Here is a 25,397-nt window from a genome sequence, read left to right on the forward strand (position 1 = left end):
TAATATAATGTGAGTTACTTACTTGTAACTCACATTATATGGAAAGGTAACCCCATCTACTGGATTAAAATAGGAACTACAAGACATGCACATTCTCCTTTTTGGTCTTTTGTGCCTGAAAAAGTAAGCCTAACAGTGGACGATGTCCTATACCTCTCCAGCGGAGGCCGTGCAGGGCAGTGTCCGAGGCCTGGCTGCATCTTCACCTGACCGATCACCTGAAGATGGAGCAGCCAAGAAAAGAGGTCAATGTGAAGTGAACAAGCCTTTAGTTCCACAGTAGAACAAATTACAGTTGCCCGACTCAACCGACAGACAGATAGCAAGGTTCAGACAGTGCTAGATTCAGCACGGTGGCAAAAGAGTCAAACGTAAAGGACATTTTAAATTGACCAGATCTTACAGTGTTAAGTGTTGGTCCCCTTTTCCCACTGAGTGAGTGTATGCTTGGCCACAGCTTGTGGATATATGTCCCTTTGACCAGTGCAGTACACTATGCCAGAGTGCAGATGCGTGTCCCTTCCGGCCTGACATTTGTCCTCAATGACACCGATTGTGCTGTTCCTGAGCCGTCTCTCTCTTGATGGCTTTTTTCCCCCTTCTTCACTCCCATTACTTACTTTAGGCTGAGAGGGCGCATTCAAACAGCACTTTCCATCCAAATCCCAGATTAGTAACTCTCGTTGAAAACTACGCAATGAGTCAAAGTCCACAAATGGGATTTTACACCTGAGTAAATATATGAATGAATAGAAAATGTGGAAACAATCTTCTGTATGTGGCCATTTAACCTCAAAAAGCATGGCCAAGACATAGCAACAAATGAATGAGCACCACTGTGGGCCAGTAGCCTAGGGTAGAATATCTGACCCCAAAGGCAATGACCTATCACGTGAGCCAAAGGGAAGAGAAACCATAGTGATTAAAAAGGACAGAGAGACACAACAATACGGAGTACAGCAGAATGAGTAGAATTGTCAAATTTAATGGTCAAACATGATAACCTGTGAGTTTCCATAGAAAGAGGGAATGTATCAAGTATGGATTATGAGAAGTGCAAATAACCTTTTTTTTAGTTATTTAACAATATAAAGTTTCATTTGGTAACAAAATAAGAGTGCCATTTGTAACATATTTTGATAATCATTTTATCAAATAATAATTAAAAAAGAAAAAAACAATTGGCCCATTCAAAGCTCAGAATATTTGTTTGCACTTTTGCCCAACTTTCACTGAGTAATAGGCCTATCCACAAACCCAATGGATAATGCTGTCAGCATTCATTTGGATATGTTTTGCTTTTCTTTAGAAACGTTTTTTAAACATCTATATTCTGATTGTGTCAAGCTGAAATCCAACCAGTTGAACGTTCTTTTTCATCAACTTAAGATGCAACCAAAGTCTCAGGATTGAAACAAGTGTTACTACAAGCACTTACTAGAAGACCTACCCTTACGCTACACTTAGCTCCATTTCTGTCTGTCACCTCATATCACTTTTCTTGCTTTAACCTGACAACACATAATCGAACATCTGCTAAATGCATGGGGAGAATCTCTTCACAACAGACATACAAGTTCTTACGGACCTGACTCCACATCTTTCATCTGTATCTTCATTTATTTGGCCGACGCTTTTATCCAAAGCGACTTACAGATGTCAATTAATTGCAGGGCCACACTCCCTGGAGCAACTTGGGGTTAAGTGCCTTGCTCAAAGGCATAACGGTGGCAGCTGGCTATCGAACTCAACTTCTCAGGCTTCTGCATGCTAACCCGGCTCCTTATCCACTACACTAACATCGCCATTGAATTTGTCGCAGCTCTTGTTATTGCCAGCCTAAGTCAGTAGTAACGGTTAATAGAAAGAAAGCCACGTTAAAGAGAGACTACATGATTACCAATACAATCAACAACACAACACTTCTTTTCAGTGAGCTAGTCCGACAACCACACCACATCCCAGTGAGCAGGTAACACAATGTTAGCATCAACACAATGTTAGCATCTCAACACTTTTAGTGTCCAATCACAGAAAGTGGTTAAGTATATTTAATTTAAAAATAAATAGAAAAAGGTTTCACACTATATATTATGGCATTTAGTTTTTTTGTTTTTTTGTCATCACACTTATCACCTACACACACACACACACACATAAACCAAACACACCCATTTCTTGAAATCATATGAAACCGCACCTATGTTCTTGAGTCATTACTTTCTCTATGAGCAAGCAGGCAGACACACACACACACACACACACACACACACCAGCAGTGAAGCACGACAACACAGTCCAGCGGCGCTGTATCCTGTATAGATGAGTGTCCAGAGAGAGGTGTGTGGTAGAAACCGCTCCTGAGCAACACTGATGGCCTACAGGAGGCAAAGGCTATGCGTCAAAAAACTGTGTTTAAAAAAAGGTCAAGTCTGGCCAGTGTTGTAGGTCACACTCAGGATACGTGGCAATCAACAGTGACACGCTTACACACAAAAGGCACTGAAAAAAGACTGAGGAGAGGCCAAGCTTTCTTTCTGAAGACCACTGGGTGGGTAGAGGCCATTTTGGCACACTACGGAGGTCTGTCCTCACGTTACTAGTGGCATAAAGTAGATTAGGTCAGAGCAGACTACAGATCTCAGAGGCAAACCATAGACATGTGCAAATCTAACTGTGCAATTCTAATAACTCATCTCCTCCTGTTCCTCCTCCTCCTCACTTCCTTCAGTGGTTCAGTATATATGTTGTGTACATTTCCCGAAGCCTTCAGGGCCCACTTTTTACCCGTCATTGGACCAAGGAATTTGGGGGACGGGACAAGCACCACCACCTTAACCTCCTAAAGTCCTGCGGGGGGTTCTATGGAACCTGTACTGTCTGACCTGGCTTGTCTGCCTCTGAGTTTTGGCACCTACAATAACACTTTCAACGACCCTGTAAAAAAGGCAATAGAACGGAATACATGAGCGCCTTCACAGCTGTGGACAGGAACACAGACATGGTCCCAGCCATCTGGGCAAACAACAGATGCTGTACATGTGTCCCACATCCCATCATGACTTATCAAATATGATGCACCAGTCTCACCTTAACAGTGAAAGATAAACCGTTGTGTTTATATGATGCATATAATGTATGTATGCATTGTTACTTAAATCAGTTATCATGAGTTTCGGTAATTTTTGAACAATCATCAGCACATACAGCTTCAACAACTAACTACAGGGCACAAGAGAGACCTATGGCCATATTTGTATTTGAGGCACAGATATGAGTGACACTCAAATCGCTTCATTCATGTCCACGCATGGACATGGACATCTCAACACCTTAAACCCAGTCTGTGGTGTCCTCTCTGGTCCAAGTAATGGCACCTTAACCTTCAGAAGCATTTCAAGTGCTTAGTGTGAGTAAGTAAGCTGTGAGCAGATCGTAAAATATTACGTGATTCAGCTTGCTTTGTCAGCTTCAGGAATTCAAGTGCTTTTCTCCAGTCATGGCTACATTGATTCTTTGACTCCAGACTCTCAAAACAATAGTCCTGTTTCATGAAAAAGGGTTCAGCACATAGGATCTTGTTCCTCGACATCAAACAAGGTGCACCTGTCCTTCCCACTCGGATGAGCTACTGCTTGGCTGGTCGGGGTCCGAGTCGAACTTTTGGGCGTCCGACTGGGAGTAACTGGGATGGCTCACGGAGGTTTCACTGTCCATGTTGTCAGCCTGCGGTGGAGGGGAAGGGGGCAGACCTAAGGGGTCTAGGCCCACCAGGTGGAGCTGAGTGGGTCTCGTGGCAGACACCTCACCACCTTCCACGCCAGAAAAGGCCTGATAGTGGCAGGATTCAGCACCACTGCCCTCCTCTGGCCAGATCTGGAACTGCGGTTCCGTCAGAGGAGAGTCTGGGGTCAAGGTGGGCATGGATGTGTGGAGGCCCGGGGGAGGCAACGTGGTGCCGGTGGAAGTGGAGGTGGATGAGGAGGGAGGCACCTGTGCGATGTTCTGGGGGTTCATATCATGGAACCAGGCCATGATGTTGCCAATAAGGTTGGCGTTGTCGGCAGGATCCAACCCAACGGAGCTGGGAGCCTCAGAGCCACTCACGGCGTTGTGGACGGGACGGTGGGAGAGGTTACGAGCTGCTTTGGGCTTCGGGTGGAAGTTGAGGGGATCCTCCAGAGGAGTTGGATGGGAAGGGTAAATGTTACGGGGGCCAGCGTGGCGAAGCGGATGCGGGATGGTCGTCATGGAGGTCAGTTTCATCAGGCTGTTCTCAAGCTCCAGGAGCTCAGAGCTGCTGTGGGCAGCACGTGGCGCTTCAGACACTGGGCCACGCCGCAACGAGTCCAGCCGGGAGGGGAGCGAGCTTCCAATAGCCCCCAGAGACACTTCATGAGACAGGACCTCTTGGACATCACCTCCACCTCCATCACCCATACACGGTCGGTTGGACTCCTGAAGTGACAGCTGGATGGCAAGCAGGATGTTGGGGTCATCATCTTCCAGAGAACCTTGTGGCTGGGAGAGAAAAAAGTGTCATCAATAGGTCTTTATTGCCACCATAAAACTATTTATCTATATTAAATCTATGCCACCATAAATCTATTTAATTCAATTCTAAATTTGGGTTTTGTGATGAATGCTAGCTCTTGCACAAAATATGGGATCAGACTACCTCATGTAAACACCTACATTATCTGACAAACTGTTAAAGAGATCACAGAATGAGCTACGGTGAGGTGTGCCAGCAGCAGGAGAGGTGGCAGCTTTCTGAGCTACAGGATGTTCCCTGGCCTGGTGGGAGACTCACCATAGGCAGACCTGGTCTTTGACCACCAGCCAACTCGTGTAGATCTGTGTGGGGAGGAGAGAAGGTGAGTGGAAGCAGCTAAGCGCATGTGACTGAATTTATCATATCCCTTCAGCATTTGATTCATTGATTCATACTGAATATAAACTGGGAATACACTGATCTAATACCTGCAGTTAGAGTTGATACTTATTACATGATGCCGACATGCATTTTTCCTCCGTAAGTTTCAAATTACAAGTAAGACCAATTAATGGTAACTCATACTTTAAATACATGTTTTACAGTTTGACCGTATCTCAGCTAAAACCTTCAGTGATTTTACACATTTTAAAAATTCAGTGATTTTTAAAAATAAAAGAGTACATTCATATAATGCACATGAATATACATGTGTTGGGATGATGGACTTTACAGTTTGAAGGTAGCTAGACACTCTGCTTCTCATCTTGCCAGTGTTAACACCTATGTGTGCCTTATGTTCATGAACCCAAAGCCATCACTAAAAAATACAAGTCAATATCAATCGGTTTTTCCCTTTTCCGCTTTCAAGCACAAACAATGACAAATGTACCAATTTTTGACCAACAGCACCAGTGGTTGATTCAACTGCTTTTTTTGTTTGTTTATTAGCCAGTTTGGGATTTTGATCAGGTTGATTTATACCTAGGGTCCCCTCGCTGGAGTCATCAGGTTCTGGGGTGTTGCTGCGCAGGCTGGACACTTCTCCTCGTCTACGCTGTCTGTGTCTGCGTCTGTACTGAAACTCTGCATACTCCTGCAAAAGGCAGACACAGTCCATTCTAAACACCATGTTCAGCCTAGATACCGCATACAATCATATCCAAATACACCAAATGCATCCAAAACTCTCTGTTGTCAAACCCCAAATATTTCAAGTCGTACTTTCCCTTATCTAAGAAACGCAAGATGTTTTACAGCAAGTGGCACCTGGAAAGGACATTGTCAATATCAATCATTTATTTTGCATTCCTGGATAATGACTGTTGGGGTACAGGGAAATGGCAATCACACTCTTTTACTGGTGTAATTAAAGCAAAGTCTTTCCACTTGGCCACTGCTCATTTCAAAAAACATCCAACTCAGTAAAGTACCAAGTTCACTTGCTCAAGCACAGCCAAACAACAAATCAATTCAATTTATCCTGTCAAAAATAAGAACCACATGTGAGTTGAGTGATACAAAAAAGAAACTTGAAAGTAAAGCAAATGTACTCACCTCTGGAGAACCAAAACCTAAATACTCCCAGTCCCAGGATCCTCCAGCAAAACTGAGGTGAGAATAGAAAAGTGTAATTACCGGTAATTCTAGATTTTATTTAAAATATTATTGCTAGAAAAACATCCTTACACATCAGACTCTTCAGTTTCTCAATAAGGGGTAACTCCCTTTATCTAAGTTCTTAGCTGTAATAAAACATAATAAATGTGTTTGCCTAAAAGCTACAACAATTTACTAAATGCATTTGCTAAATCACAATCTCTGTAAAAAAGAAAATATGTAATTTCACATTTCCGTTCCCAACCTAATCACACATTAAGAATTAAAATGACAAGTAGGGAGTTGCTGGGAATGGAAGCTGGGAGAGAAACATCTGTGAAGTTTACTGGCCAATAAACCGTGTGCGGAGTCTCAGTGTTACACACCCACCTCCGGCGTGGTGCGTCAGGCGAGTCATTGGGGGCCACACCCCTGGCCACGGACGCCAGGAACTCCTGTCGCTTCTGCTGCACCAGACAGGCAGCACGGATGATGCGTAGGCGCGGCGTGCGCAGGTACGGTCTGTTCACCTTCTGGGCCAGGTCCTCAGTCACCATCTCCAGGTCCGTCTGCAGAAATGCATGTGTTTACACAAACAAACAACCAAACAAACAAACAAACAGTAAAACACAGCTGAAGAGAAACATGTGCCACCAGTGCAGCTTTATGCATTTTCAGAAATACAGTACAGCTCTGGAAAAAATTAAGAGTCCACTGCACATCTGAGGTCATCCTACGGTTGCTGAGTGACATTCAAATGAATTGATGGTCATATTCAAATTTGCAGTGGTCTCTTCATTTTGAATATGACCGTCAACTCATTTGAAGGTCACTCAGCAACCGTAGGACGACATCAGAAAAATGTGCAGTGCTCTCTTTATTTTTTCCAGAGCTGTATTCATATTTTTCCTAACCATTGACAATCTTTTGAGTGTACTGCAAAATGGCAAGAAAGGAGGCCAAAAATAGCAAGGAGAAAGGAAAGGTGGAGGATACACAGAGAATGTTAAAAAAAAACTCGACCTTGCAGAAACATGACGCACAGAAAAAGAAAACTTTGTCTGGCAGTGAAAACAAAAAAAAAACAGGTGTAGAACATGTGAGAGACTACTGCAAGGCATCAGTGGGAGATCATGTGTATAGCAGCTGTTCACTGTGGAGTTATTCATAGAGGCAATGGCCAACAAAAACTAACACCGACACAAAACCTTAAAGCAGCCTTTGGCTACATTAAAATAGGGCCGAGTTGTGTCTTTTGGAAAATATAGGTGAAAGGCCATACTGTCTCATAGGTTTTACAGAATTCCTGAAGACCCAATCAAAACACATCACAACAAGCTAGTTACGCAACTGAATCTCTCCTTTCTACCTGATATTTCTAAAGTCTTCTCTCTGTTAAAGCAAGATTAAAGCTGCAGTTGGCAAGATATTTTTTGATCATATTCACTGAAACTGACACTATGCTCCGACAGAACAACATAAATCAGCCGGTTTTTAGAAAAAAACCCGCACTTCTACCTCCACCTAGAGCCTGTTATTTGTTTTGCAAAAATCCACAGCTCCCGGTTCTTCTGGTCCAATCAGAGCAGGGCTGTGTGAAATCTGACTGTCAATCACAATCTGGTGCAGTCTGGTGCGCACTGACAAGCACAAACTCAACGAGAGGGTGCTCGGTGGTAGTGGGGGAGGGGCTTGAGAGTTGTAAACATTCAAAATTTCGGCTAAGTGCCCTCAATCGGTCAGTCTTGCCAACTGCAGCTTTAAGCTTAATTTTCATACACAAATTCATCCTGATCGTACTCACCAAGCTATTCACTATTCACTGCTTTATGCCAGAAATCACTTTAACTTCTAGTCAAAGTCTGCTTTATTGTCAATTTCTTCACATGCCCAGACATACAAAGAGATCGAAATTACGTTTCTCACTATCCCACGGTGAAGACAAGACATATTTTACCAATTAAGTCCACAGACAAACATAACATTCAAGTAAACAAAAAAGTAAATAAGAAGGCACATACAATGAAGAAATAAGAGTAGCAAAATTGGGTTGAAATTGTGCAATTGTGCATAGACAGTCAATATAATAGTGCAAAGTCAGGCCAATAAATAGCTGAGGTAGTTCTGTTTGACCTAAGTAAGCAAGTGACATAGTGGTGCAAGTTATGTAAGAGCAGCAGAAATGTTGTGTTATCAGGACAACAGGACAACAACAACAAGTTGCAAAGTGTGCAAAGTGTACAAGTGGAGTAGTGCAAGTGGAGTAGTGCAAGGCAGCCATTGTGGGTCCAAAGTCCAGGATGTTATGTAGCTGAGGGTGGAGGGGGGAGAGAGTTCAGCATCCTAACAGCCTGGTGTATGAAGCTGTTGGTGAGTCTGGTGGTGCGGGAGCGCAGGCTTCTGTACCTCTTCCCAGACCTCTTTCTAACCTCTTTCTAACGACAGTATTCTGTTGCCAAATGTATAGAACACAGCAAAACACATCAACAAGCGACCTAACTAACTAGCCAACTGTGCAGATATTGGCATTTATTACATCAAAGACGAATGCCTCTTTTAGAATGTCGTACCTGCATGAGCTCAAATATCTCCTTCTTGGTGCTTTTGGGCTCCAGGAAGAAGCCGTAAGGGTACGAGCACTTGAGGATGCGGCGCGTCTTCAGGAGCTCCTGCACTGCATCCTCGATGAAGGTGGTGTCGGGGGCCTCTCCTTGACCTGCACGTCAGGGTGGACAGACAAACACGCAATCCAGTTTATTTTTTTTTTAATCTCAACACATAAATCTGTATGTGGGGTTTTTTCAACATCAGCAATGACTTTGTAGTCTTAGTTACTACTTACGTGCACTAAGGACTTTGCTAAGCTGCTCCATTTTGTCTTTGGCTGTTTTCAAGAGTCGCTGCTCTAGCTAAGAGAGGACAGAACCAACATTCAGCTTGCCATAAACACCTAAACACACTATGCAACTAGACAGTGACACTAAATACATAACAATAAGGTCAAATTAAAGCACCATCCTACCTGATAGCTGTGCTCATGGTTCTTGAAGCGGGTGTAGTAGTGCATAAAGCGGTCCAGTTCCTGATAACTTTGATGTTTCTTCTCTGCCTGAAATATTGAACCATCGAAGACATTACAACTTTACAATATGACTGTCACAGCTACACATTGTTCATCTCACTTGCATTTGGAAATAGACACTTTCACAGGAGTGAAAATCAGCAGCAGTCAGATTCAAACACATTGTTTTACCTCTTCAATGCTGAAATTACCTTTGTTCTAAGTCTTGTAACAGCACATGGCATGTCTACTGTTTGCCATGACCATAGCTGGGCAACTTGCCTCAAATGTGTACATTTGATGATGGCATTGACCACATGACAGTGAGTGACCACAGAGGAAAAGGAAGTCTTATACAATGTCTGTGTCTGTGTGCTGAGCATGGGGTATGCGCATGAGTGCCTACCTCTACAGTCATCTCCTTGGACTGCTCTTCTACCTGCTGGATGACCTCATAGCGTGTGCAACGGTAGTATCCTCCAGTAGAGGAGCTGTGCTTCTTCCACTCCTCCAGGCAGATCCAGCAGAAGTCATACTTACACTGCAGAGGCCAGTAAACAATGCATGTTATGTCCACACCATAAATTCATAACGAAGTCCAATATCTGGATTTTGCCGGCAGAGTGACGTCTCACCTTGGCACACTGCATGTGGTTGCAGCCCTCGTTCTTCTGAATGGGTGACTTGCAGTTGGCACAGGGCTTGGCGTTGCTGAGTAACCAGAGACAGTTGGCAGCATCCTCGTACGCTTCACTCACACCAGCCACTGGAGACCAGAGCGGGGAAGAGTAAACCACACTATGCAAAAGCACACTGACACCACATTCACACAGAGTAAACCACACTATGCAAAAGCACACTGACACCACATTCACACAGAGTAAACCACACTATGCAAAAGCACACTGACACCACATTCACACAGAGTAAACCACACTATGCAAAAGCACACTGACACCACATTCACACTGGGGAAGAGTAAACCACACTATGTACTTATCTTACACATTACTCTTCTTACACATTACTTTAGTCAGACCTGTGCATCCCTTTCTATGTTTTTCTATGTCTAAGTGTTTTGCCCAACCTCTCTTTTGCCATGTAAAGCACTTTGATTCCACTCCTGTTGTTTTTTAAATGTGCTATATAAATAAAAGTGACTTGACTTGACTATGCAAAAGCACACTGGCACCACATTCACACTGGGGAGGCCATTTATAACATTTGCACTGTGGAGGGTTGGTATGGTCAGTTTTCTTATAACCAGATCTCATTTTCGGCTTAAAGAGGTCAACAAGAGTGAAATTTGCGCATCCACAGTCAATTTGTTGCCAGACAATTTGTCTCCTCATGCAAACAAGTTTTTCAGCTCAGTGCGTGTCTCTCATGCAAGTCTCCCCTGCAATTTGTATGCATTTCCATATAATCAAAAACAGAAAGATGGAGACTAGTGACACTGGTGATTAGTGACATAATATTATCCATTTGAGAGAGTCTGGTTATCTAAATAATTGTGCCAAGTATTAAGTCATAAAATGCAGATTTTCTACAAAGTCTACATCTAGTAATAGTTTGGTCTTAACTAGCATGCGCATGCCAATGCTACTTTTCTCGAAACGCCCGCATATTACTGGCAGAAAAAAACTGAAAAGAAAAAAATCTTTCAAAGTTTTTCAAGACTTTAACACATTAGTAAACATGCTGCAGAACCTGACAGTGATACAGAGGGATGGGTACAACAAGAGTATATCACCTACCACAATGTACAGGTCAAACAGTGCTAACTGACTACAGCTTTATGGCATTGTAACTGTGTACAGTAGTCACGTGTGTGTGTGTGTGTGTGTGCATTCATGCAAAAAGACTGCTCACATTCTTCTGGCCTCATTTCTGAGACCTTCTGCAGCCACATTTTCCATGTCTGGCAATCGCAGGGCTCATGGGCCTGCCCCTGACACTCCCTGTGGACACACATGAGCCAAGCCATATGGCACACAGCAACACATTAGAGAGCCGTCAGTAAGTACTGCTTTTGTTTGTTGTAAACATACACGCTTTCACAATGCTTTCATTGTAATCCATAATTGACAGATTCACTACGGTTCCAACTGCAACTCGTATGAATGTCTGATACTTGCTTCAGTCAAACACAAATGGCAGAGGCTCAACATCATGTATAAAAGAAACATATGTTAAACTTTGGTGGGTGTTAACAGAGGAGACTAATGCAATAAGCCATGCCAAGAATACAACAGTAACATTAATTGTGCACACAAACATTCCAGAAACAAGTCCTTGATTCCACCTAAATGTAAAAACTGTAACAGCATAGTAGCAGTCCCATTGAGAAAAGGTCAGTACCATGTTCAACAACTTTCCCGAAACAGATATGCCTAGATTCCCAGGAACACTCGTTAACCATAGCTCAATGGTTCTAAATGTTATTGTGTGACCACTGAAAATACAGCATAATGAGCAAAAAACGACCAATGTGCATTAAGTATTGGTGTCAAATCAGTTGGCCAAAAAAGATATGTCATTACTTTTATCATTTACTTTAAGACAGTTGATACACCACTAAACTCTATGAGCTGCTAGCTCCATCCTAAAAACAGTAAAAGCCAGGGCTCGAATTACGTGGGAGCCAGAGGGAGCCGAGCTCCCATAGAGTGACGACTGGCTCCCATGAAAGCAACAAAGTCAAAAACCTGAGGGGGTCTCTCATATCTGAAGGTGTCTGGCATTGTAATTTAATCTTAAACAACCGCTCATTATCCATCCCTGTGCGATCTCTTACCATTAAAGACGTTAAATTAAAATATAGGCTACTACGGGACGTAGACCTACACTACGCTCTTGAACGCAGGATGACACTTCACCACCACACCACTAGACTATATGAGCAAACCGTATCGATTTGACAGCACTCGCAAATCTGAAGAAGTCACCCTGCTTTGATGTGAGTGTTTTGTCTATTTGCATAGGCGTTCATTGGGCTAGCCTACGTGGTTTGATACGTGCTGAAAAGTCCTGTTTTCTGTTGAACTTGCGCTTCACCTATTCTATGTTGATTGACAAAGCAATAAATTATGGCCCATAATGCAGCCTACAATGATTGTGTTGTCTGATGATCTAGCTATCCTCTGCCATTCAGAGCTCCGGAAAGTTCCCAGCTATTTTGAAACACCTGTTAGCAATCTCTGATGTCGGAATATTCAATGGCTACCCGACAATATCTCAGTGCAAACTCCAAAATTGTTCGTCTATTAATCTTCCACGGTTCAACACATTAGCCTAACATAGTTTGGCTGGCTTTATTCATTTCTGCCAGTTAGTGCTTTTTCCCCTGTGTATAAGTTACACTACATGCATTATTGTGTTTGACACTGAGGATAGCCTATCTGAGACGGTGGTCTGGTTTAAATGAGTTACGTTGTGAAATTGAGAATGCACAGACTAAATCGTTTAGTCTATTTCTTTGTATTGTGAAATTGAAATGAGATATGGACTATTATAATCAATAATATGTTGAAATTAATTAAAAGTAATCAATTTCTATGAAAAATCTATGTCTGTTGTGTGCGTGTGTCAAGGTAAAGCCTAGGCCTACCGTGCGCATATACTGTACTGCGCAAAAGCGCCACTTGCGCCTAGGCTATTTCATTGTATCGCCTTGTTAGGCTATGCGCGGGGTGTGCCAACTTTTTATGAGATAGAGACCCCCTTAAAGACAAAAAGATAATTCGAGCCCTGGTAAAAGCTGACCACTGCTCACAGCAGGGCAAGCTGATTGTGCCCAGTACTGACCAGCAGAAGAGATGCCCACGGCCACAGTCCACAGCAGGCGCCTGCAACAGGGGGTAGCTGAACGGATTTGAGTTGCTGGCACCAGGACCCTGGATGGAGAGACGCACTGCACGATCACAACCTGCCCACGGGCACCAGCGGATGGCAGGGTTATTCTCCACAAACGCCTAAGGAGGGAGGGCAAGGATGAGATGGAGAAACAGAGACACCGTATAGGAAAGAGAAAATAAATTGTATATGTGACAAGCAATGAGGAAGAAGATATTTAGAGAGGGAATACAGGAATAAACTAGAGGGCATTTAAAAAAAAAAGCAAATTGTGGTAGTTGGAGGACAAGTGAATAAATGTGTCTGCTCAGATGTAGTCACACAAGAAATCACACAAGAAAGATTATTAATATGATTAATCAACATAAGCTTGAAAAATACTACTACAGTACGCCATAGCCACATCATGCCATGCCACACCACGCCAAGCCACATCCTTTCCTTTACCACCCGCCCCCCTCCTCACACATGATCACGGGTGTTTCTGTTCAGTAGACTTGTTACAAAATAAATATGTCGTCACACAAGAAATCACGAGTCACAAGAATCAAGATTATTAATACAATTAATCGACATAAGCTTGAAAAATACATACTACGTGTTCAAAGCCATAGCCACGCCAAGCCACATCCGGTTAGCCGGCTTCCCGACATTTGCTCGCAAGTTGCTCAGTTGCTCAGTTAACTGTCTCTTCAGAGTCAGATTGAATTCAAGAAAGCACCCTTAGTATATCCCATTTTTTCCACTAACAGGTAAGCAGTACAAAAATCATAATTTTACAGAAGACAAAAATCATAATTTTACAGAAGACAAAGACAGAAGACAAAAATCATAATTGTACAGAAGACAAAGACGATACAACTTCTTAACTGTGATGGTATGGATGGTAACAAACTTACAGGATTTGGTATGCATTTTCAGGCAAAAAATGTCAGAAACCCCTTTCACGGAACAAGCGAGGCAAGAAAGAGAGACTTTGCAACGACACTATTTTGGCGGAGAATTCAAAACTGAACGCGAAGATGCTTGGTCTACAGCACTGAAATGTTCCTATCCGGACTGCGATTGTGAAGAGACATATATTCAAGATGAAAAGCAAATACATTTTTTCAGAAGGACTGACTTTTTCAGAAGGACTTTTTATTGTTAACATATACCACACTGGCACCATCATGGTTCAGGGCAAATACATTGATAATGTACTAGAGAATTTTAATGATTTAGAAAATAAGGTCAATGAGATACAAATGGAAAACGTAGCAATTAGGGACGCACAATAAGACATATAGACATAATTTATGGTTAATATTTGCCATTTACCCCTCTGAGATCACATTTATGAATATGTAATATTTATATGTGTGCGTTTGTGGGGGGGCACCTTACAGGGGTTAAATTAAATAAATTAATGTAAATAAAACACTGCCCAATTGTTATTTATTTTTATTCATTATATTTTGCAATGAATGTTTAGTTAACTTTACAGCATTAAAAAGTCTTAACTGTACCATGGTACGAAACATATTGCCAGAGAATGCAAAAGCGAGTCTAAACCATAGACGGCATAAAGTAGCTCTAAACATAAATTCCCACTTCTTATGAGAACCTAGCAGGTTTACAGTTTACATTCTGCATGTGCCTCACAGGAATACTGAATATGATTATCTTTTTTATTATTATTATTATTATTATTATTTTCATTATTTTTGCTGGATATAAGAAAAGTTAGGGAACGCTTCGCTTACATATTCACCGCTTCAAGAATGAGCTCAAGTCCATTCCCTCCATAAAACGATTCTAGCGAGGGCCCACTTAGGCTTTTTTGTTTTTTACTATTCTCTACATTGTATCGTCATACTACATTGTACGACCTTGAGGCCTGTGAGTTATTTATTTGATTAGAACGTCTAAGAGGCAGTGTAAAGAAAGAATTCTCTGATAGCCAAGGCACTCCTTAATTAAAATTTCCGTAATAAAGACATTTTAATTAAGGAGTGCCTCGGCTATCAGATAATCCTTTTTCTACACTGCCTCTAATTCCTACCACCTCTCATAAAACAGCTTCATCTTTAACCCTTTCCATAAACTGCAAATACTGACAGATATTCAGTCAGATTAATAATACTACAAGGGCTTCCACTTTGTCATAATAATAAAATCCCCCCCTACATTCTATACCTATGATGGAAGCGATCAAATTCTGTGACATGATGTAGGCTCCTACCAATGTCCTTGGTATAAGAAAATGAAATTTCATGACTTTTCAGAAATGTTCAATAAATTCATTTCATGATTTCTCCAGGTCTGGAAAAAGGATTTTTGATTTTCGGGTGACTGGGGGAACCCTGCTTGTCAGATGATTCTATTACTATGCTATAAAAGGTATGCATGACAGCAAAACATTTTTATAAATGCCATTTTGAAATACCTGGTGGCAAATTCAGGCTACAACACTTAAGAGTGTTTTATGATTTTGTTTACAAAAGAATATACAGTACCAGTAAGATGTTTGGACATACCTACTCATAGGCCTTTTTTTTTACTATTCTCTACATTGTATCACTGTCCTATAGTGTACCACCTTGAGGGTTATGAGTTACAGGGTTCCCACTCTTAGTCAAATGTAAAATTCAATGACTTTTCCCTGACTTTCCCTGACAAAAAAAATGAATTTCCATGAGTCATAATGAATGGTACAATATACTGACCAAAGATTTCAGAGCAGCTGCGTACTAGCTTTTCAAGTATATTTAACTTTTTTTTTAGAGCAGAAGAGGAATAAATGGACATTGGGCTAAACACAGTTGGGCTAACCATAACCACTTAAGCAAGCAGTAAAGCTAATGACCAGATATACACCAATTCTGCGTGGAAATATTTGTATTAGGCCTAATGTATTTTGGCAAGTGCTATAACACAATTCCCTGATATTCCATGACTTTGCCCCAAACATGATAAAATTCCCTGACCTTCCATATCTGGAATAGACTTCAGCAAAATTCCATGATATTCCAGAAATTCCATGACCCGTGGGAACCCTGGCAAAGAAATTTGATTTGCTAGGGGTGGATGGATTAACTGTGGATTTGCATAAGGTATAACACAATTAAAGTGGATGGAAGCAATTTATTCACAGTCACATTTGTTGCATTTCTTCTTGGGTGTTTCCCTAAACGCCCTGACAACCTTACATTTTGATCCCACGTAGTCAAACTGTAACCTGACTCTCGCCAGATGAATTTCGTTCCGCCTAGCTCCACCTAGCTCCACTCACATCCATCTGGGATCGGTTCCACTGAGAGTGATTTCAGCACGAGATTGTATGGTAGAGCCAATCAAGACGCAGGGCGGGAGTATCATAGATGCGACGTAGCGTAGAAGCGACTGTGAGACTGTTCTCAGCATCACGGGTTGGCTTCGATGTGAGTGGTTGAAGTAGCACGTCAATAGATGACGGACAAGTGGCTTATCTAATCTTATGCAAGGAGTTTTTAATAAGGCCCAGCCTTCTGAAGCACCACTCCAATGGATCGATCCTAGATGGATGAGTGAGATAGGCGGCACGAAATTCATCTGGCGAGAGTCAGGTTAGTCAAACTGTCCATGCAACCAAATATGATGCGATGCCAAAACGGATATAAAGCCCTGATGCCGCACCAAAACGGATATAAAGCCCTGATGCTGCACCAAAACGGATATAAAGCCCCGATGCTGCGCCAACATGGATATAAAGCCCTGATGCAACATCAAAACGGATATAAAGCTCTGATGCCACACCAAAACGGATATAAAGACGCCAAAACAGATCGAAAGCCCTGACAACTTAAGAACAAACAAATGATAGGCAGTGTTCTGTGGGTAAGAGTTTTACCGTACAACCTCTGAGAAAGATTTGATTGTGATTAGGAAACTTCACAAGAAATGTTGTACTGTCATGATGTATGATATACTATGTTTTCTACAGGCTGACTTTGTCACTTAATCACAGCACATATCATACATCATACATATTAATGGTTTGTTTTACAAAACACAAAATAAACAACATAGCACACACACAGGATTCAGACAGTTTCTTCTTCAAAACCTTTAAACCAGTTTTGCTGAGATGCACTGGCGAAGTGACAAAAAACTGAATTATTGTATGGAGAAGAAGAGCAACTCTAGTATAAGATCCTATTATGAAAACAACATAGCATTACACAGCACCCCCGTGGGGCTGTCTGACAGTCAATAGAAGGAGGCCTTGTGCTCTGACTACTTACACATGGCCCTGATCCCAGAGATCATATAAACCCCAGCAGGACAGGCAGCTGGATAATGGCCTCCCGCAGAGGGCCTGGGCAGCCCCCCTCCCAGCTTACACAGCACAAACTCTCAGCAAGTTCTAATTGAATATAAACTAACAGAGCTGTGCACTACACACAAACGTCAATGTGAAAATAGATTTAAAAGCAATTTTATTCAAAGAGAGATGACCCAGAGTTATTACACGTCACCTAATCCCCTAAGTGAAAGATCTGTGCCATTTTGTTAAATTAGCTACCTTCAGCAGTGCTGGGTTGCTAAGCATGAGAGTGACAGAGTACTGGGGAGGGTTACCTTGATGTCAAACTGCAGGTAGCGCTTGTCCATCTCCCTGGAGACCACACTCTCGATGACCTCCACGGGCACCAGCTGGAAGCATTCAAAGGCTGGGCAGAAGATATTGTGTGCCTCCCCCTCCTGAATCTTCAGGTTCAAAAATCTAAAAACACAGAGTACATCAAAATGATACTATATTTATATTTTATCAGAGCAATGGACAATGCTTAACAAAAGCTAGGCACCGGTAGTTATAATGGGGAGGTTTTTTTTTGTGGTGGTTTTTTTTGTGGTATTCATCTTGTGTCACTATCTTACGGGGTTAGTGTGGGGTACCTTGAGGCACGTGCCTACATAATATTCTCATTGGTAACATGGTATCGGTATCTGGCTGCATTAGACAAATGTGTGCTCAATGTACCAATCAAGTCCAACGGTGGACACTCACCCTTCCCAGCATCCTCGGCAGAACACATGAGCACATGGAATGTCCACTGGCTCCTCAAACACAGAGATGCCACACATACAAATACCACACTGTGTAAAAAGACAAGAAAGCGGAGAAACCAGTCATCCAGTATACATTAGGGGTGCTCATTGCACAAAGTGTAACAAAAATGTCACTTCTACTGCAACATTAGTTTAAACAACGTTAAATTGGTAAATGCATCTTGCTAAAAACAGAAAAGGTTCTAGGAGGAAAAAAGACAATCTTGTATGACTTGACACTTACTAGTAAAATGTTTAAATTATAGCCTATATTATTTGCATTTGTGAATTCATGGAAATTAACCAGATTGTGTGAGACTGTGTCATTTCATGTCGACAATAGACCCCAGTATCAAATCGCATTGCTGCACATTTTTTAAGTATAGAAAAAAATCAAATCGTTGGCTTATAGAATCATTACTGTATCAAATTGTTATGAAACTTGTGATTTGCACCCCAACAATATCTCAAGATGAAGATTAAATAATCTGTCTCTGCATTGAACCATTATTTCTGTGTGGACATCATCTTTGTCCAGTCCAAGCACTGCAGTGCTCCTCTCTCACAGAAACTGAAATGTCTTTGTCCACTTATATTAAGAACAGTGGAGTAGGACACAGCCTACTGTCCCCCGACAATGTTGGTGATGGCATCTGAAAGGGCTGATTGTGCTGGAAGTAACTGTGGCCTTTCATAGAGCCCTGGAGAAGGGACTGTCGACTGGACTAGGGTCATAATACCCCAGTTTGTGCTTCCTGGTGTTTCTAGTGACACACAACAGCTTACTGTGGTGGGGGTATGATCAGCGAAGTAGCCAATGAAGTGTCATTCAGTTCAGTGGCTCAACACTGACATTTAGGTCATACGTTATAATTGATTGGTGTGGACATTCCATGTTTGCTAGTCCCAACTGCATGTAGCCGACTGTGTAATAAGGCTTGTTTGTGTTGACCTGCTCAAAGTGAATGTACCAGATTTGCTGCATGGCTATTACCATGGTTATGGTGGAAATTAAGAGAATGTTGAAGTGAAGTTGGAGAGTCGGTCTCCCTCACCTGTACAACGCCATTGTCTCCAGGCGTCAGGCTGATCTCATCAGGAGAGGTGACGGTCGAGCGAGTGGTCCGCGGCGTCCGTGGCGATGGGAGCGTGTCCCAGTTGTTGTGACCGCTGGGGGGAGGGGTGGGCTTCTGCACGCCAGAGCGCTGACAGCACTCGTCTGCGTTGGACATCCAGGCTTCCAGAAGTTTCTCTCGGTCCCAGTCTGACCAAAGAAAATGTGACACTCAAACACTTGCGTGGAAAGACACAGATAACTCGCACCTGGCGCATTTACAGTTGCTTTTCCTAATCCCCAGATTAAATCATACCTCTCAAACCATTTTACCACATTCTTCAAACACAACATTAGTTAAACATAACTAATGAAAACCAAGACACTGCCAAAATGTGTTCTTTTCAGATCCCTTTTATAATTAAATATCCATATCCTACTTGATGGAACACATCATCATAACAATAGCGTGCAAGTTTCATTAATGTCTGAATTAATGCATTTCTCTCCGCATTCATTTAACGACCATTTTACCAAAGATAACATCGCCTACCAAAAGCCTGACAGACATGAGGTTAGGGTAGAAGGACACACAGGCTATGTCTCAAACCGCCTACTTGCACACTTCAAATACTTAGTTTAAGTACATAGTTCAGATATTGGGACAATACTACCTAGCAAAAAAAAGTGGGCACAACGCAAGTAAGCGCTCGGTGGTGCACACTAGCAGTGTACTGACGGAAGAATGCGGTTTGAGACACAGTCTCACACTCAGGGGGGTGTGTAGGGGTGGAGGGCAGCATACCGTGAGCTCGTAGCAGGGCCTCGGCTGTGAAGAGTGGAGCCTGGAGCATGTCGGCCGTCTCCACTATCAGCATGTCCTTCAGTCGCCTCAAGTCCTGAGGTCTCAGACCTTCATAGAGCTACAGACCACCAAGAGCCAAAAACAACATTAAGGCCACATAGCATTTAACTAGACACACACACACAATAACCTAACTACACTGTGAGATATACAGCATCCATGTCGTGGTACATGAGGTACTTTCTATCTACATGAGGTACATCTATTTCAGCCAAGTTATATGGAATTACAGATCTGTTCCCATGATCTTGTTTGTCTGAAATAGCTGCCCAGGGACATTACCAAGATGCTGAGTAGCAAGCTTTGCCTATAAGGACTTTGATAGAGCCTCTTTAAAAGACTGCACACTTTATTCCAGTGCACTTGCAAACAGTTTTGCTAATGGAAACAAACAATTTTATGTTAGGCGCTTCGGAGATAAATGTCCTGTTGTGCATGTCCTGTTGTGCAGGTAGGCAAAACAAGTAAACACATTATTTCGCTTTCTTGTCCCAGATACTAAGACAGGGATTGTAGGTAATATAAATCCTTGCCTTGCAATTCAATACGTCATCAGAAGAGAGTGCCCAACACCTAGATGCTAGCTCTACTGAAGGCTTGTTTGAGTTGTTTAGAGGGAAAGGTATTCTGTACCTCCCTCCGGTCCAGCGCAGCGTACTCGGCCTCAATGTCATCGGCGTGGGGATCACGAGAGAACACCATCTGAGACTCCAGGCTGAGGGCCAGCTCCTTGTGGTGCTGCTTCTCAGCACAGTCACACGGCGTCTCCTTGTTCTCATTCTCCGCAAACAGGTTGGCCTCTCTCCTCACCAGGATCTGGGAACACAAGGAGGGATCAAATGGAAAAAGAGGGTCATCGGGTTGAACCAAGTTTGAAATTAGAGCTTTGTTCCAACGTCTCTCATCACATCTTCAACCCCTCCACCCAATCCTCTTCACATCCCTCTCTCTTCTCCTCCAACCCATCTTCTTCATCTTCCTCTCTCTCTCTCACCTCCACACATGTCTTCATGCCTGAGGCCGCGGCGTAGTGTAACGGGCTGCTCTTCTTGTTGTCGGTGGCGTTGACGTCCGCGCTCTCGTACTGGCTGTGGTCCAGCTTGGCGCCGGTCCACTTGAGGATGATCTGGAGGCACTCGGCCCGGCAACGCTCGTCTTCGTAGGGCCGGGTGAGGCGGGGGTGCAGGGCTGCTTCGTCCAGCAGGATGCTGGGCCCCATGCACAGCAGGTGAAGCGCGGTCTCGTTGTGCACGTTGCGCTTGTTGGGGTTCCCGTCTTTGCTGAACAGGAAGGACCTGAGGTGGGAGGACACAGCGGGAACATGGAAGAGACTTCAAAAAGAGATCAAAGCAGTTCAGCTGGCCATTTGTTTGTCGTTCTTTTGTCATGGCAGTTTCTAAACCAAGAATACACACACACACACACACACACACACACACACACACACACACACACACACACAGACACACACACACACACACACACTTCAAGGAAAGGTCTATGGCTCAAAACAGGAATTAACAAACCAATAGGAATGTGAACATTTCAATCCCAATAACATAACAATCCCAAAAATTAAAACAATTGATTCTGTAAAGAAACGTCTAAAACATTAATATCCAAACTGTCCACATTCAGCAGTGTGTAAACAAATCTACAGTGGATGACTCAGTAAAAATTGATTACAGATTAAGCCAAGTCACATGGTGAAACCTCAGCCATCCCATGTTTTAGTCAGGCATTTCAGTCAGAACAGAGGAGGGCCTGTGCGCTCTGTGCGAATGGCAAAGCTTCACGTCTCCAAAAAAAGGATGCAGCGATATTCAGACAAGCTCTCCAAGCAAAGCTATCATCAAAACCAAACACAGATGATCAGCAACACCCAGTGGGAGGTTGCACGACCTCCTTGGTTGGTTGACACTTTGACAAAACAGAGAAGAAGAATCTATTCATTGTATTATTTACAAACACACAAGGGAGTAACCCAGGCAACTTTAGTCAGCAACTCAGCATACCTGAGCAGGCGCGTCATTGCATGTCGTGCGGCATAGTGCAGGGGTGTGTTGTGCTGGTACTGCTCTCCGTAGGAGGTGTTGGGGTCCAGGGCCTCCTTGAACTGTGGGTTGCTCTCATACAGCTGGTAGGCCAGCAGCTCGTCCCCGTTAATCAGGGCCTTACGGAACTTTGTAGCGGTGTTCCCCATGGTTGCAGGCCCCACCGAGCAGGCAGACCCTCCTTTCTGTAGAACCTCTCAGCCCCAAAGCATGCTTGGAAGTTTTAGCTGGACAAAGCTGCAGAATCAGAAACAGCAAACATAAGCCAGGGCGAAGAGAATGATGATATCCTCACAAGCATTCTTCGTTTGTTTACACATTCAGCTTCTTCTTTTCATCACCAAAACATAACTCTCAGATAAGCCTCCTGTCTGCAAAACAGTCCTCACTGCTAAGACACTATCACAGTTGTGTATATCCCTTGCCATCACCCTGACTAGGCCTGATGGGTTTAGTATGGTATGGCAATGCATGACATAACACTGTTCCCAATCCCCGCCTTCCTGCACGCAGATCCTCTCCCTGGCCAGTGATTCACACACCACACTAACCCACCCGGGCCCATCAGGCCATTGAGCTGCGCTTCCTCCACTAACACCAGGGGCTTCCGAAACTCTCTGCCAATTGCCTTCATCCCACTGAGTGGAGGTTCTGTTGGGATGCAGAGTCCTGCCATGCCCAAGCCACGCTCCCACGAGTACCATCTGTCTACACGAGTGCCAGGCTGCAAAGGAGCACTCAATATAAGTCCATGTTATAGAGCCACAGTGAAAAACAAAACAAAACGGAGGCATTGTTTCAAACATAAAGTAGAGTTTATGTACAATAAGTGCAGTAAACACACATTACACATAATAAAATTTGCTGGAGGCTCTTATTCTCACAGACATATATTGATGAGCTATAGCCCATCATTTTTTTCCCACAATGGTAGATTTGGTCACTGCAACTTGCTCTTACGGACAAGCTGTTGATAAATAATTCCTCTGCATTTCTGTATTTGATAAACAGACTGAATCCTAGGAATAGCTATAGTATAGTAGTGTTATGTATGGCCTACTCTACTCTAACTGATAAACAGACTGAATCCTAGGAATAGCTATAGTATAGTAGTGTTATGTATGGCCTACTCTACTCTAACTATTCAGTTGTCCTTGCAGAGTCACAGTTTGTACATGTTTATGGTTGTTGTTGATGTGACGTGCTGCTATAGTAATTATTCTGTTAAAAATATTATTCATCAATTATTAGTCTATTACTATTATTAACATTTTTATGTAAGCTGTATCTTTGAACTGCAAACTATGCATTTTGCACTGTTTTTTTTTAGGATGATATTTATTGTGATTGTTGTCACTTTGGACAAAAGTGTCTGGCAAGAACCATAACCATACTCTTGTTTAACTAAGCCTACATGTGTAACATCGGCCTACTGTACAGTTTTACAGTATTTTACATTTTGCTAACCATACAATCATAAATAATATCTCAGTGGACAAGTTGAAAGAGACCACAATTGATTATGAATCCTTACAAGGACTGCTTACATGTCTAACCACAGCAAGAAGACCCTCCACATGTAAGTTGTTTGCCCAGATATTTTGTTTTGTGTACAACATCCATTAAATTGTAAAGAAGTTAGAAACAAAACAGAACAGCAACAACAATAACAGGCTTAATGTTCTGATTTGAAGTCTCATTTATTTTCAGTGTTTCATTTGACCCACAATGACACTGAAAATCAAACAATCAATTGAAAGGCCGGAAGCACATGCAACGGTGAGAGAAAAATAATGGCAGGTAATGAGAATTAAGCTGGTGTGAAATCAAAGTCAGCTAGGTTGTTTTCCATTCCTCCATGTGACACAATCAAGACTGCTGCAGCTGTCATTTGTTTTGCTTTACAACAAGCACCCTGCAACACCCCACACAAACTGGTCGCTGAGATGCAGCACAAAAAAGATACATATTAAAAATGAGTTTTTCACTAACACAATGATGATGATTGATGGCTGTTTTGGGACTTTTCCACGTTTTCACGTTAAGCTCTTTATAGTGTCCCACACAGACTTTTGGTGGACTTCTTAATGGTTACAAGTGTTAAGTGTTAACTGGCGTGACTCAGCTGATGTGGCCTCTACTGTTGACAACATTTAAAATCAGCTCGCTTTTTACGAGTCTAATCGTAGAACAGATCACATCGCTCGGTTTCTTATGGGAGGGCCACGCAACACAACATTATTTTCTAAGCAGGCGAAACGTGTTATTATGTGATGTGTAACATCTGTTACAGTAGGTAATAAGTATCTCGATTTAATTTCAGTATCAAACCTAGCTAGTTAGCAAGCCAGGTTTAACACTGGCAACAAGTACAGTACTACCGTTACCGTAACGTCACTGATAAATCAGCTGACGAGTAATGTTATTGTTAACTTATGCCATTCAGATTCCCACAGCCACCATTAAACGCCATGACAAGAGTGTTTTATCACCAACAACAGGTTGAAAACTGACTGCACTCACTGTTTCTTTTTCTGACCAATTCTTCTGCTGTTAACTTGCCCTATACATTCGCAAAAATATGGTTGACAGAACCTAATTTAGCCATAACGTTAGACGTAGCTGCTACACAACACACAGGTTATAGCAACATATTTCTAACGGCTGGTTGAAAAAAGCTACATCCTATTTTATATTACCGTTACGTAGCCTATTTCATGAACAGTCAGTAGCGAAACAATGTTATACACGAACATGCAATGACAAAGATGTAGTGGAAGCTAATATAAAAACCTGTATCATAATAGACGTATCTAGCTTCTAACTACATTATCGTTACACGAAGCCTGCATACAGCACATGGCATTAGGATTCCAATAAATCACCAAAGTCCAGCCAAGGTCAGTTAGCTTATGGCTGTTTTACCTTTTAAATGTCTTGTAATTAGCATGTGAACTGGAGAGTAAAATAGCTCAATTATTTTAGAATGGCGGAAAAGCGTCTGTAAATACCAAAGTACGGTAAGTTAAGTCATATAATATTCAGCCTGTGTCATAACGTAAAACTAGCGTTATGTGAAACTCACCTTATTGTCGTAGCTACCGTTTCCCGAGAGTACAATTAGCTACCGGCGATGACTTTTTTCGAAAAGGGATCATTATTCCCCTTCATAACAAGTCTTCAGGCTAATTGTACTATTTGCAATATGCTGTGTTTTGATAGTGATCTATTGGCGTGTCTACTCCTGCTGTTTTGTTCCTGAGATTTTAGGGCAGTGTGATGCTTGACACACTACAAGAAGTAAAGAGACAGTATTTCCTGTTGCACGAAGACACATTTGT

General features: G+C 42.4%; 1 protein-coding gene across 1 annotated transcript; it reads right to left on the bottom strand.

Annotated features, from left to right (window-relative positions):
* Positions 1-969: 969 nt before the first annotated feature.
* Positions 970-25,311, bottom strand: ankib1b (ankyrin repeat and IBR domain containing 1b). The gene is made up of 20 exons (XM_076265986.1): positions 25,142-25,311; positions 22,018-22,293; positions 20,997-21,297; positions 20,636-20,818; positions 19,943-20,060; positions 19,139-19,347; positions 18,043-18,131; positions 17,613-17,757; positions 12,963-13,129; positions 11,028-11,116; positions 9,791-9,921; positions 9,562-9,696; positions 9,117-9,203; positions 8,937-9,003; positions 8,665-8,810; positions 6,485-6,663; positions 6,053-6,104; positions 5,480-5,591; positions 4,814-4,857; positions 970-4,521 (listed from the first exon to the last, which is right to left on the bottom strand). Exons 2-20 carry the CDS (start codon positions 22,203-22,205, stop codon positions 3,592-3,594), a joined length of 3,372 nt encoding a protein of 1,123 aa, XP_076122101.1. The 5' UTR covers positions 22,206-22,293; positions 25,142-25,311; the 3' UTR covers positions 970-3,591.
* Positions 25,312-25,397: the final 86 nt, after the last annotated feature.

This window comes from Alosa pseudoharengus, unplaced genomic scaffold (genome assembly GCF_046254945.1).
Source record: "Alosa pseudoharengus isolate Yale_2024_CS ecotype anadromous, Long Island Sound unplaced genomic scaffold, YU_APseudo_1.1 YU_APseudo_1.1_scf_4, whole genome shotgun sequence".
Lineage (NCBI taxonomy): Eukaryota > Metazoa > Chordata > Actinopteri > Clupeiformes > Clupeidae > Alosa > Alosa pseudoharengus.

What these genes read in the sequence shown, in the direction of transcription:
- ankib1b (XM_076265986.1), bottom strand. Translation starts at nt 22,205, where the DNA reads ATGGGGAACACCGCTACAAAGTTCCGTAAGGCCCTGATTAACGGGGAC. An exon ending in GCAATGACGCGCCTGCTCAG is followed by an intron (nt 21,298 to 22,017) that starts GTATGCTGAGTT and finishes CTCCCACCTCAG; the next exon opens with GTCCTTCCTGTTCAGCAAAG. An exon ending in AGAAATGAGGCCAGAAGAAT is followed by an intron (nt 9,922 to 11,027) that starts GTGAGCAGTCTT and finishes TCTGGTCTCCAG; the next exon opens with TGGCTGGTGTGAGTGAAGCG.